The sequence below is a fragment of the Taeniopygia guttata genome, chromosome 3, assembly GCF_048771995.1.
Source record: "Taeniopygia guttata chromosome 3, bTaeGut7.mat, whole genome shotgun sequence".
Classification (NCBI taxonomy): domain Eukaryota; kingdom Metazoa; phylum Chordata; class Aves; order Passeriformes; family Estrildidae; genus Taeniopygia; species Taeniopygia guttata.
Genome location: NC_133027.1, coordinates 67,211,939 through 67,227,021, shown reverse-complemented (window position 1 = coordinate 67,227,021; position 15,083 = coordinate 67,211,939). Strand labels below are relative to the sequence as shown.

At 35.2% G+C, this 15,083-nt stretch overlaps 1 protein-coding gene across 8 annotated transcripts in view; it reads right to left on the bottom strand.

The window, feature by feature from the left end:
- STXBP5 (syntaxin binding protein 5) overlaps nucleotides 1–15,083 on the bottom strand; it is a 107,780-nt gene that overhangs the window by 9,713 nt on the left and 82,984 nt on the right. For 5 of the 8 annotated variants that reach the window (XM_072927056.1, XM_030268174.4, XM_072927058.1 and 2 more), the window contains 4 exons: nucleotides 9,332–9,382; nucleotides 4,947–5,186; nucleotides 2,674–3,037; nucleotides 60–225 (listed from right to left, as the gene is read on the bottom strand). In XM_072927056.1, the coding sequence (XP_072783157.1) occupies nucleotides 60–225; nucleotides 2,674–3,037; nucleotides 4,947–5,186; nucleotides 9,332–9,382 (821 nt within the window). The remainder of the gene's footprint in view (nucleotides 1–59; nucleotides 226–2,673; nucleotides 3,038–4,946; nucleotides 5,187–9,331; nucleotides 9,383–15,083) is intronic. The other 3 variants (XM_072927057.1, XM_072927059.1, XM_030268180.4) reach the window with 1 other exon arrangement.

The window sequence follows — 15,083 nt, the reverse complement described above, 5'->3', positions numbered from 1 at the left end:
ATGTTCAGCTCGGAATGTATCTAAGAAAAAAATGTGATATTTTAAAAAGAGTTCATTACCTGAAGATTTTCACATGTTTCTTGGCTGTAGGTGAGCCTCTGTATTTCAGTTGGTGAGACAAGATAGAGTGCTTGTCCATTATCAGTGAAGCAGAACGTTCTGGCTATCCGCATATTGGTGAGTGGCAGGTAATATACATCCAACAATGGCCTTAAGCTTGGCAAACTTAAGGAAAGGAATTTAAAAGCCCATTAAATATAGCAGAAATGTCCCTTATTGATCAAATGGCTAATTTTTAAACTGCAATACATAATTTTTTCTCTTCACCATCTGCATGAGTACCACATAAAAAGGTGCCATTTAATGACATTATAGAAGCTCAAAATATCAATTTTTCAAGGTAGCACCTCAAAAGTGAAATTTAAACATCTGCATCACAGATGCATTTAAAAGCATCTTTTAAAATGATAGCCTGAACATATAAATCACAAATTCAGTATTTAATGAATTAGGCATTGCTTAATAATTACCAAGGTATTCTGTTAAGTATCTATGAATAGTTTACAATGAAACATCCTGTCTCTTCTCTCAGGTTAATAATTTCTCCTTGTCTAAAAATACAAGTCTAAAAGATCTCTCCTTGAGAAAATTTAGAAATATGAGTGTTCTGTCAAAGGAAAGCAGAATACAGTAGCCTCAAACAATCTTATGAATTAAGTCCCCCTTTTTTCTCTGACTAGATGTTGAAGAGAAAGTCCTCTTAGAGCAAAGTTTGCTTACCTTGTATTTTCTGATTCTATACACGTAACTGCAGAACTTACTGTATCAATCTACTGCAGAACAGACAGCACACTTAGGCTAGAACAATATTCCCCTACCAAACGTTGCACTCCCTTAACGGGACAAAACACCTAATTTCTTGACAAGTAGAGCCCAAAATACACCACTGTTCTCAAACACCCCCTTGTGAAGTTCTTCTAAAAAAATTACAAAAGTTGTTAGCTGCCAATGTCCCAATAATACAATAAACAGCTTCTACTGCAGACACCATCCACATAAGGTTATTAATTCTAGACACTAAAAAAGCAGCAAAGGGGCAAATAGAAATTAAAACCAAAGAAAGATGTAGTAACCACAACAGTGTTAGGCTGCCTTCCACTGTTTTTTTCTTTTTTTTTTTTGCTTGATGCTGAGATTGCCTTTGGAGGCAAGTTTTAAAAGTAAGAAATAAAAAGCAATATTCTAGTGCAAACATATCACCCAGATATGACACCTCTGCCATGCATGTATCTAATATAAGAACATTCCTAAGAGTCAGTAACAGGGAAGTGTTTTTCTTCAGATCAATGGGAGCATAAAACTTCTTACAGCTTTAAAACACAAAAACATTAGATTAGATAGGACAAGCATGACATCAACGAGAGCATTTTCATTGTTTCTGTTACAGATTTGTTTGTTACTAAGTCCTATCTGAATCTATATTAATAGTTACATACTGGGCATCTTGGGCATGATACAGTGCTCTGACAACTTTACATGAACTGCACGTAAGGTCAATTCCCAGCAGCAATTCATGCTTACAAAATGGAGCTCAGCATTGGAGTCCAACTTCCCCACACAAGGTAACAATTTGGCATTTATAATTTAGTACATATGTAGAGTTATTAGAGAACAAGGTGAATCCTGAAGAAGACAGGACTTGTTTCAATATCTGGTATCTGAACATTACTAAGTTTAGTTTTAATTAGGAAAAACAATACTGTTTGCCCTGCAAGGTGAGCAGCATTCTGGAGAGATGTTTAGAATGCATAAAACATGGGATATACACTAATGGAGTTACAGACTTACATACTACAACTAAAAAAACAAGTTTCAATTGTATTAGTTTTAGTTTTACTCCTAACAACTTCCTAAAGAAATATTTTTTTACAGAATTTTCCAGGCTGAAAGCTTCTTTTGGTAACCTTAAAATAATCTTTTAGGAACTTTACTGGCATTATGTTATAGGGCCATTTTCCACATTTGTCTTATCATCAGGACACAACTAAACTGCAGGGGCAAGTATATACACACTGCTGGTTCAGAATAAAATAGCACTTAGAAATATTTAACATAAAGGACATGAAAATGACATAGGTGACCTCTAAGTAAATTTAAACACTACTACTACTACTACACGTTTAAACTCATAACTTAAATCCCTTACTTTAGATGACTTATTACTATACAACTGCTAGCAGTTGATCTTCCTAGCCTGAGTTTAAGGCCTTTAACACACAAGCAAGCTACACAAGAAAATACTAAGGCATAAGTGTGATGCAAATAGCTGCACAAAACCAGGCATAGTTCTGGTCAGGTACAAGCTAAAGGTCTGATTCAATGCAGTTTTCTCCATCAGGAAGTAAATTCAACTTTTAGACAAACTAAAAGTCATGGACCTATATCACCTTTGTTGAATCAGTGTAGCTTGAGCAAAAGTGGTAAACTCTTTCATTTGTTAAAGATATAACTAATAGGAATGTGCAATCAAAATTATTCAGGCTCAAGTGTTAGAGAATCAACCCTTAGTGAATGTAATTTTTTAAAAATTCATCATCCTGTGGAAAAGGAACCTTTCTGTGTAGCAGAAGCCTATTTCTTTCTATATTTAAGTTACTATGAAGCAGGTCTTACCTAAAAGTCATAATATGTCCATTGGCACAAAAACATGCAAGGCAGATACTGTTACTCAATGACACTATGTCTCCACGAAGAACAAAAGAAGTCTCTGTTATATTTTGCTTATAAATACAGTTCTGGGATGGCAGTGAGATAACTTTTGCTTGCTTTTCTGAACATATCACTGCATATTGGTTTTCACTGATTTCCTGAGAGGAAGAAGGGGATACTGAGACAGGTCGTCGCTTTTTCGCTTTTTCTTTTTCATCTTTATCTTCATAGTGTTCTCTCCAGGTTTCATGTGCTGGTGGGACCAAAGATCCTGTGGTGTCCAAAAAAGCCATTCTCAAGATTGCCCCTTTTAGCCTCAGGATGGTTCCTAGGAAAGAGTAGTTGAGTACATTTCTAAAACAGCTCTCCTAAATTGCTTTTCAAGCTACAAAATATTCCTTTAAGAAGCTAGGAGAGTGGAAAGAACACAAGAACTTCAGTTTGCTGCCCTAGCAAAACAGATGTACAGCAACCTTGGGCATTTATCTAAAAAACAATGAAAAACAATTGTAATCAGGAAAATGTTAAACCAGTTTTCAAGGGTAAAGTGGGTGCATACTCTTTCATTAACTTCAAGGGAAATATATTTGTATTTAAGTTCAGTGTCTCATATACAACTCATTCTCTCCTGATGAGTACACAATATGTTTAATATCAACAATAAATGTTATTAGTCAAAGGCAAGAACCACTTTTTCCTTCAACTGTTTTAGAAACAAACATGCTTTTTTTTTTATTTCTCCCCTGCAGCTCACACTTGAATCCACTTCTCTAGCTTGAAATTAAAGTTTTCCCTCCTTACTGTTCAAATCACTGTCACTGTAAGCCAGACCTTAAGCAAATAAATTTTATTTTACTTTAATTCATTCACACAACATGAACACTTGCTAAGTACAAAATATAAAGCAGTATCTTTTTAAGATTATGCTGCAGATCCAAAGGGGAAACACACTGCCTAGGCTGCAGCATTGTCTTTATGACCAAATGTTACCAAATCTGACCACTGCTGCCAATACCTCACCCAATGGGCACAAATCTCATATATGGTCTAGATTCTTGGGGTCAGGGTGTCGAGGTGACCCCAAGAATATAGAAGTCCTTGTTTCCCAGCCCACGCGGCCAAAGAAGTCTGAATGCGTAGGGTTGGCTTCTCAAGGTTGTTTATTTTTTCTTATGTATAACATGCTTTCTCTGACCTGCTGAGCTCCATCTAGCAAGCTGTCCATGGCATTCTGCGTGCCCCCTAGGGCAGTGTTTACATTTTATATCAAAAACTATGTGTACTATGTTTACAATAATGTGCCAATAGCTATCATTTATGTTAGTGTGTCTCTATCTTAAAACAATACAAAAGTGTCACCATCACAGCAAGACATGGAGGACAAGAAGAAAGAGAAGAAGGTCAGGACATGCCCAAATACCTCTATCTTGTCCCCTTCAACTCCATTCTAAGAACCCCAAAATTCTACTTTTTCACCCTGTGTTAATTTAACTATCACACTACTCAAACCCTTGTGGCTTGTAATCCCTCATACAAAGTTGGCAGTTTTTTCCACAGGCTAAAATCGAAGCCACGGGTGTTTTTGACAACATGCCAGGGTCTCCGAGCCCCCTGCCAGGGTATTGAGACATCCAGGGCATCCAGAAGGATGTCCTGGGTTCCCACATAGATGTCCACTCCTCATCATTCGTACAATCAAATAGCATTGCAATTTCTATGTTTAATAACATCTGCGCAGCAAAACAGACTAGAGCAGCATATTCTGCATGAGACAGGGGTAGCAGGAAAGCTCAATCTACGACTAACAGTCTATCCAATAAACCATTAATACATAATTACAACAAAATCAGTTGCTGCATCAGAAAAAAAAGATACAAGGCCTTAGCAATCCAAATGAACGTATTTATTATTACTATTTCAAGCTACTTGTTCAATTTACAGCCTTAGTTTGCGTTCCCTTTTCTTGCTGCAGGAAAACTGATTGATTCTTACCTCATGACTAAAAAACAGTAAAAGCTATATTTTATGAAATTGTACTTTCCACTTTTCCAAGTTGGAAATTCTGGTAACAAAGTAACCAATCTAGCTTGTTAAACTTACTAGCTAAATAAACACAATATATATTTTTAATTAATTAATAATTGAAAAGAAAACCCCAAACAGTTTCTTAAAAAAAAATGAAGAACAACAACAATACTTTATCAAAGCGTACTTTAGCCTGTCTGCTTTGTACATACCACTAGGAGAAACAATTACTGGCTGAAGAAGTCTTTGCTCTCCTCCTGGGGGTAAGTTCAGTACAATGACAAGCACTGTACCCAGCGTGGTCCCAACCCACAGGCATGGGGAAGGCGATGTGTCGGCCTTTCTTGTGAAAGTCTCACAAAAATGAAGAGCTGAAATTGCCTCGCGGGACTCTTTATCAATGCTAGTTACACTAGAACTCCGGGATCGACTGAAAGAGTTGTCTTTGACATCTGAAAATAAATCAGTATTAATTAAAAAGAATGGAAAATTGGAGGGATTAAGAGAATTTTTTTGTTGTTGTTCTTTAGCATCAACTGTATACTAACTATAACGCTATTGATTTTTGTAGCCCTATTCTTGCTTAGTCATATTTCCTTATTCCCCAATTTCTAGCTGTTTCTTGAGCAAAGCACCCAATATTTGTTGCAGAGGTTGCTTTAGGTAGTTATCATGAACAATTTTAAGGTATATTTCTGTTTTCTAGAGCCAGAGAATTATAGTCATCAAGTGGTACTCCTTTAAAAGGTTGAATTACAAACCTCCCTGACAATTAGCTGATTGAGCAGATGAGAAAAATATTGGCTCCCATGGAACACAGTTAACTAATCTCAGGGTGATATAACTGTTTTACTTTAGGAAATGCAGAGACATCTGCACAGCATGATAGCATGGAACCTGTAGTGACTCACAATACTGTTCCACTTTATGAAACTGTGTGCAGGAGATCTAACAGGCTATTTACACACCCCCAACCTTTTAGGAAGAGGAAAACAAATGCTACCAAATGCCACCTGGTACGCTATGCAAAGCTGAAGATTTCCACTGGGAACCCTGTAGCATAGTGCCAGTAATAGCACTAAAGCTCTTCTGAATGTCATGCTCACTTGTTTATCAACAAGTGAATTCTAATGTTAACAAAACTAAATGTACTGCTCCACTCTTGCTGTATGCTATCCGTAAGTGTGGCAATACCTGATACATCAGCAGATACTGAATTTATCTATGCATTCGCAAATTAATGCTGTACTTTCTTATTTCGTAACTGCAAAGTTTTAGCACAAGACAGCCCTCACCAGCAAAAGTTGGATGCAATTTATATTATGTTTTTTTAAAAAAACCTCAAAAAATCTTTTGAGTAGGGTATAGATGCAATTGACATTTTAAAGCAAGATTAAGAGCTAAAGAACAACATTCAACCATGTACTGTTTGGAACTACTACTATGTTAGTTTCATTAAATTATTGAAAAACTTTCTACAAAGAATGTCTAACATGCATTTGGAAAGCATACATACTAGATTTCAACTGACTAAATACACACATCCACTTAACACAAACAGTGAATCTTCTCAGGAGTTGCCTTATTCCAACAAGGACAGAAAAAAAATTGTCCTGTTGAATTTTAGCTGTCAAATATGAAACAAGAATTATAGCAACTAAATCAATCAGATGTTGACATACTAAGTTTTCACATTAAAAAAAATAAATCCAGTGTAAAACAATGAAAACAATAATTTGTTTTATAAGTATTCTAATGACCACCACCTCTTATGATGCTTATTTTTTTCAGGCTTGAATGGTTTAATGTTTTTTCCCAACGGTTTCAAGGTTTTTTAATTTAATGGTTTTTTTCAACTTCAACATGGATTAATCAGTCTGAATATAATCAATCATACAGTAACTCCAATAAGCATAGCTTTACATGTGCATTTGTGTGTTCTACCTATTTGATTTGAAGAGCATGTGTACAAATTCCGAAGCATTGGAATGGACAGGAGAAAACCAATTAAAACTAACTTGTCAGACATATGGACATTTTTGAGAGTAGACAATCCATTCAGAAAAGAGAACAGAGGGTTAAAAGTTTAATTGCTTTAGTGCATACTATATATCCTCAAGTCAAGAAAGAAGTTTGTAAATGGATTCGATTTAGATGAAGAGGAAGAAACAGCAGCGTGATGAGTCACTACACACCACCAGAAGGATGGAAAGATGAGGCTCTTTTGAGGAAGTAAAGCAAGGAATAGCACCTAGTGGCAGTAGCATCTTAATCACTGGATTAGAACATTGAAAAGCAATGGTATAATGCAAGCAAAGGTATGATCAAGATAACTTCTATTTTAGAAAGTGGAGAATAAATACAGAAACACATAGTTTGGATTTTATCTAGTCAGAGAGGAAAAGGAGCTGGTTAAAGATCTAAAGACAGAAAATTAATTTGAAAGAACAAGATCATGAAAGAGTAGGTTTCAAGAAGCCATGGAAAGAAACAAGAGACAATGATAAGGGTAATGAATTTAGGAAAAAGCATTTCAGTTCTCTCCTACAGCCAGTAGATATGGCCACATAAGTAACAAAAATACAAGCAAGCCAACACTGAAGAACACTATGTAAAAGGTATATCACTATGAGAAAAGATAGGAGGAAAATTAAATGTAACTGCTTAAGAAAGTGATTTACAGACCTGAAAATCTAGAATAATTTTACACAGAACAAAATGAGGTTTCTAAGCACACATATTCACATACAAGCAAAGTCAAAACCAGTCAAAGGCTATTACAATTCAGAAGGTACAAACTATTTTATGAGTTTATCAGAAATGATGTGACAAAAAATCCCTTCCATTTTTTCAGTTGAAGGAACAGCAAATATTAAGTGATGTAGAAAACACTGTAACTCTTTCAAGATTGGAAAATGCTGAAAAAAACTTTCACCATTCACTTTTCACCACTCTTCATTAGGAAAGAGTAACACTTCCAAGTACTTATTGCCATCAAAGAACTGTGAGTAAAACAGTAGAATTACAATTGGTTGATACTTAAGTATAAATGTGTTCGAGTTTGCCAAGTATGAAATTCACCCTACACCAAAATTATCCCTAAACCATTAGTAAACATAGCATGGAACCACAGAAACATATTGAAAAGAGTCATCAAATTCTTCAGCTCTTCTGTGCTAACACGGCCATGGTCATATTACTCTAGTTCCAGACACTGAGCTTAGAAAGATGAGGAAAAATTCCAATTCCATGTGAGATTAACAGAAGCCACATCAGGTTTAGATAACATAACCTAAAGAAGAAGAAACTGAATTCTGTAATGAAAAAAAAAAAAATCTATAAAAATGAAATTAGAGATATGATGACAGATTTCAACATTAAAAAATGACTAAAAGAGATAGGGAGTACATGTTATCCCTGTTTATCATGGAAAAGACAAAAAAAAGTTAACATGGAAGCAAGGAAGTTGGATTCAATAACAGGAAATCTGTTTAATTAGACTATACAGCATTGAAACTTTGTCTGGTATATTTCTAATAAACTTTTTTATTGGAGGCTCATGAATAGATCAGAGGTTAAATTGTCAAAATATCTGTATCCCTGCCAAAGGATCCTTGCCAATCCTTGGATAAAGAATATCTGAGAATTGCTTCCAACTTAACATTTCTTCGAGAGGGGCAAGCTGTAATTGTAAATCAGGGTGGTCCAGCTCAGTTTCAGAATATCCCAGTGCCACAGACTTGTCCCCTTGTCGACAGCAGCAGCACCTGGCAAACACACAGTGCTACAGCTGCCATCTGATCCTGGCTGTCTTCTGCTGGGCTGATGGTAGCAATTCTGCTGCAGAGAGAGGAGCAAGCTGTGGCAGGCAGAAGCCAGATGCATTTATTACTGTAGGTCTACAGTTGTCCCCCATCATCTTCAGAGAAGAAGTCAGAGGAGCTGGATTTGATCTGATTAACAGCTGGCAGTCGAAGTATTTAAAAAACCCCAAGCAACTCATTTGTACATTGTTTTAGTTAGGCGACACAATGATCTTTAGTACTACAGACCTCACAACTGAACTGATCCTTATTTTAAAAGTTACTGTGTGTTTTCAAGAAAAATTCTCAGACTGGTCATCCATCTAAACAGCTATATATTGCTTTACTTTAGAGAGAGTGGTCACAAGACAATTAACATTTGTAAAACTATACCCAACTATTTGTTGGGAGCACCTCAACATATCCTGTTAAGATATTTAATTTTTCAATTTAAAGTGTATCAGATGGTCCTAAACAGGCAGCAGTTTTCCTAATAAGCTGTCTGCTTATTCATGCTTTTGCTATCACAGCATGACTGATAAAGTGAGTGACAGATACCTAAAAATTATGATCAAAGTGTGATAAGCCGTATACAGGAATTGCAGGCTTACCTTATGATGACAGCAATGACATTTTGTGCCTGAGAGTCCCCAAAAAGAGTGGAATTAAAATTTTATTTCTACACTTCAGATAAATGCAACATAAAGTAATGATAGCTTACATAATTTAGACCTCTTACTTTAACAAACTCACATTCAGTTTTAGTAAAAATAAAATCAACTATATAAACTTACCTAAATCAGGCTTTAACTCAGTTGGCAAACTTAGCTTCCTGGACATCTTTGCTGAAAAGTGAAGTATATCTTTTTTTTAAAAAAGAATAAACATAATTTTGCTGGTCCTTATTTGCTTCTTTTCCAATATTTAATATATAATTTATTACGTTCATTGAGGTACTTTAAAGGATTTCCACTAAAGCAGAGCCTCACTTCCTCAAGTGAGGGGTGCAAACTAGGTCATGGAAGACAGCAAAACCCCTAAATACAGCATCTTATGACTTTTGCTGAGCTTGATTTCTCTTCAGGCAGGACTTAATGGATTGGATGAACTTGGCTTTGGCTCAGCTTCAAGTTTTAACTCCTCAGGTGAGAAGTCAGAATTGCAAGGATGTGCACTGATTCTTACAGTTACAAAAACTTAAGATCCCACCCCCTTTTTTATACCCTACTTTCTAATCAAACCTGGGACATTTAAAATCGAAAAAAAGAATTTGAAATTACTCTAAAATTAATACACATGTGTAAAAAGCTAATCACCTGAGAGAAAATCCACAACCTGAGAAGAATGAAGACATTACATAGAATAATCATCAAATCAGCAGCATACAAATGCTTGTAACACATTCAAAAATCCAGAAAGATTTTTATAATACTGCTCAAGTGAAAAAAAGCACTTCAACTCATTCTTGACTTAGAAATTCTTTTTATAGGAATGGAAATCTTGCAGTCTGTTTAAACTGCAGTACAATAAAAACAAATGCTACTACAAAAACCATCACAAACTAGTAGGCATACATACCACTTCCAACTTGCTTTCTATAATTACTGGAGAAAAAAAAAATTGATCCAGTTCATCTGCTAGATCAGGACTACAGTCTAAATTCATTTCCCAGCCACATGGTTCAGTTTTGATGTATCATTAAATTCTTTATGATCCTGCATGGGTAATACTTCTTTTCATAAAGTAGGTACTGAGCTTAGCCTCATAATTCTAGGAGTACCTTGTAATGTATCCCACTCAAAGCAGCCTGAATCCTGCTTCTTTTCTCTGTTAAAACTGGAGCTACCTCATTCTAATTATCACTTTAACAGAAATCATTCCAATTTCTACATATCCTGAAGAATGTGACTTAAAGTTAGTTCCACTCCTTCCAAAAGTGAAATACTTCACTGTATCATCAATTATGCTCATCAATAATGCAAATTCTAGTTATCTGAATAGTTGAACAGTTTTATTCCTGTCATACATCATAAAAATTTGAGAACAAGACTCCTGAAATAATCTTCTAATTTCCTTTATATGTCAATGTTAAAAGTATGCTTGAATTAAACTGAAATTACTTACTCTCAGGCAGAAATGCTAATCACCTATTTTAGTGCAGGCTGAAACTGAAAAAGGCAGCCTGACTATATGTTTTCTACCCTCATCCTTGCTTTAGCACTGGCAAATACCTAACTTAATGGTGAGGTTAAAACTCATCTAAATGAGGTTTCTGCCAACGGTTGATTCCAAACAAGATCAACTCCTGTTTCAGATCAGAGCTCAGAGACAGGAAGAACAGAACACCTGGGTACACAACAGCACTAATGACAAGGAGTCCATCTTTTTACTATCAGCTTGAACTTAAATCAGCTTCCAGAGAGATCATGAAATCTCATCTGGAAAGGTAAATTACAAGATGGGCATTCCTCAAAACACTTTTTTTTTTTTTTCTGTTAGACATTTAAATAGTAAGAGCTGAGATACTGAACAAAACCTCAAGTATATACTCAGAAAATAACTGGAGCTATTTTTGGCTTCTAACAGCTTCACCATGTGTAAATAACCTATTTAACTAATTGAAGACCAGTATAGTCACTCTTGGCTTTTCAAATAGAAACATTTGGCACAATCTTAACAACTGGGAGAAAACTGACAAAAATAAATTTCAAAGTCACAGATAATATAACATGTAATAGCAAGTATAGGCAAATGTGTTGGATTCTGAGAGCCAATTCAGTTTTAGCTTTTTGTTCCTTAGTGAAAGGCCAGCTGTGTGAACTAGGCTGGTAAGATAAAACAAATTTGTCAATTTTCAACATACACTGAACTATGCCTCATTAATAGGAGAAGAGGATACAAGAATTGTTAAAAAGGATATAATTACTGGAAATTGTGAATTACTGTGCTATGCAAAAAAACCCCAACGTTTCAAAACATATGTTAATGTGTCAGAAACCTCCATAATTCAAATGTAAATGAGAAATAAGAACCTATTCCAACAGCAATAGTGCCATCTTGTGTTTAAACAAAAAACCGCCTAAATATGCAGTAAGCAAATAGGAATATTTCACCAGCTAAGCCCTTTTTAACGAACACTAGTTACTCAGTATAAAAAAAAAAAAACCTGCTTGCATTCACATTGGCTTAAATTTTACAATTTTTGATAAATTCAGGGTTTTTTATGCCTCAGATGAAAACAAGCAACATGCTAGATACCTTGTACAAAGCAAAAGATACAAATCAGAAAAATGGAAGACACAGGATGGAGATCTACAGAGAGAGATCTCAGTGTCAGGCTTTTCACTCCAGCTGTGCAACAGGGCAGGGGTGATGCTGACTGCTCCTGCTGCACGTGGCTGACTTCAAGTAGTAGCTGTCATACCAGAGTTCAGTATCTCCCTTGGGAGTGGTGGTTGCTGCAGCATTTACAGACCAGAGAGAGATCTGGGAGCTGTTGTGCTCCTCCTGGCATAGGCTGCTCAAGGCAACAGTGACTGTTCTGCCTGGGTTTAGCCCTGCATTTAATATTTATCTATATCAGAAAACCTAGAGTAATACATAGGTGCACACACATGTTCTGTCAATATATATAACTAGGTATCATATTAGAGAACTGTCCAAACTCAGGGATTCCTGGAGATTTCTCACAGGTCAGGCTTGGGAAGGTACGTGTTAAAATATGAAAGACTTTCTTTCCATAACATGTTAAGTGTCAGTATAGAAGGAACAACCTTCAATTCAATGAAGAAAACCTGAAGCCTGAGAAGGCTTCTCAATAGGAAGCTGTAGCTAAGAAGCAACAGTTACATGTAATTTGCAGTGAGTTATCCTGATCTGATACTTTAAAATGTATAGCACATCAGTTTGAAAGCTATACAGTGACTTCTCCTTCATTCCTTTTATTTTAAAATAAAATTCTAAAGATTATAAAAGACACGTATCTTGGAACTTTGACAACCAAGAGAACAACTCATAAAGCCTATTTCATATAACATCACATGAGAAATAACTAAGCAGCTTAGAATTTTTTAGAGACACCAAAGCTCCCTAATTATTCTATATTTGACAACTACACAAAGTGAAATATTTACATTACCAATTGACTAATGTTGGAATCTCTAAAATTCACATGAGAATAATAAAACCATTTCACAAGAAACTGTAAGAAAACATGTACTTGGATACATCAAAAATTAGATCAAAGTATTAAAAAGACATTAAAAGAAACGGTCTTTGACACTGGGGCAAGTAAGAACTTATTATGAACATCTTAAAATTTGATTCAATGAAAACAGGTGTAACATTCAGTTATTATAGCAATGTTTGAAAAAATTAGATATACACTTAGAATGTAAGAAATGTGAGAAACCTCTGTCAGTACTAACAGCAGGGATCACAAAAGTTTGGAACTAAATCTACTCTGCTTAAGTCTGTTTACTAATACTCTTTGCAATTATTTTTAGATTTGTAAAGTGCAGGAAATAAATAAGACAAATTTTCCTGAGAATTGTTTGACACATATGCTACTAGAACAGTTATAAAGGTTTTTAAATCTACCATATTTTGCAGGCACCTTTACTAAAGATTTTTCCAGAAATGGTTGTTACATCTTAACTTCCAACACAATTTGTAGCTATAATATGTAACCATATGTATCTCTTCATTCCAAATACTTAATTAACCAAATTATGAGTAAAACAGCTGAAGATTTTGCTTCCACTGAAGCTGGATCCCAGTGTCTTTCTATAAAAATGACACAGCCTTCGAAAATAAGTACTTCCTACCAATTCTTCTTCCTGTAAATTCATTTACATTTAGTATATTCCTTCATATTACTTCACAGCATATTGTTAATACCTTCAAGTATGTGGCATTCATAAGAGAATGGGCTGGATTCAATAATGGCCACAGTACTTTCTAAAATTTCTAGAAATGCTTAGTTAAATCAACTATCTCAACATCTCCAAGGAAACAATTAACTATGATTTTTTCGAGGTTTATCTTTGATGCAAACAAAAGGGAAACATGACCCAAAAGCAACACATTGACAACAGGTCTTTAACTTGATTTACTATCCATTCCTTAGCACAGAGCATTCACAGTTGTGTATTTAGAAGAAGGCAACAAACCAGACCAACTGATCTAAATGTTGGTGCATGAAGCATTTGCATATTGTTTTACAGAAATCTGCAGAAATGACAATGCAATAAAGTGATACATTGACAATGGCTTCATGTTTATAATTGTGTGTGTGACGTTATCACCTTGCAGCCCTACCACTGAAATGAAATTACTTCACACTTTGCTAGCAGCATTCTCTTGCTTCTTGCTCCCATGTGGCAAACACAGGAGTGATATTAACAGCAACTGAAATCACCAATGGAAATGAATGTAATTCTGTTTTGCACCACATTTAGCAGGTTGTATTTTACACATTGACAAGGAATGGAAAGAACTTGAGCTGATTGCTCTGTGTGCCAGTGCAGAGAGCTATAACCATGTCATATAAATCAAATACATCAAATTCATCCCTGAGAACACAGTTGATGGCAAATAATTTTGTTTCATACAACAGGATGTTTTTGATGACAGTGACATATTTCACAAAACTCATCGTCCATGCACCCTTGGTTATCAATTCAGTTTAAAACAATGAAAAGCAAAAACATGCAACTATTACCACAGGAAAGATGTTTTATTTACATGAAAGAGCTTAAAAGTAAGTTCAGAAAGAGCTAGAATGAGCATGTCAGATAAGCTATATTAAACATGGTAGCAAAACAACCACATTCAGTGCACAGCAAACCACTCAAATGGAGGAAAACGAAAAATAAATAATCATCTTTAAGCATCCAATAAACTGTGCAAATTTCATAAATCACAGTCTAACTTACACCCTGAAGAATGCATTGCTTATAAATAAATGTTTTGCTTTTTTTAGCTGTGAAAAACATTCCTAATACTTTCAGTTGAAAGGCTTCCAGCTGAAACAGCTCTGAATGGCTCTACAGAAACCTCATTGGCATACTTTATTAATGCTCTAACATAACTCTTTGAAAAGAAGTGAAAAAAAAGATAAAAAAGAAGAGGTCACGGTCAAATTTTCCATGTGTTTTGCACAAAACAGTGTGTTTTATGTTCAAAAGAGACAAAAGGGAAACATTACCTCAAAAGACATTAATATAACATGCACAAGATTAGGTGTTGTTTTTCTCAACCTGAACATTAGGTTCTAGTTACCCTGAATTTCCTTTAGGGGAATTAATGCTCATGTACAAGACACTAATTTCTTTTCTAATTACAGATGAATTCACATAATGTATTATTGACAGCCACTTGCTTTCTTGACATATTTAGACATTTGCTGCCCCAAAATTAATTTTCCCTGCCATTTCTGTTGCCACTGAAAGAAGGTCTCAACATTGAGGAAAATATATACAGTACTTTCTCATTCTGTACTTCAAATTTCAAAGATTACTTGAAATCCTTGAGGAGTACTTTCTC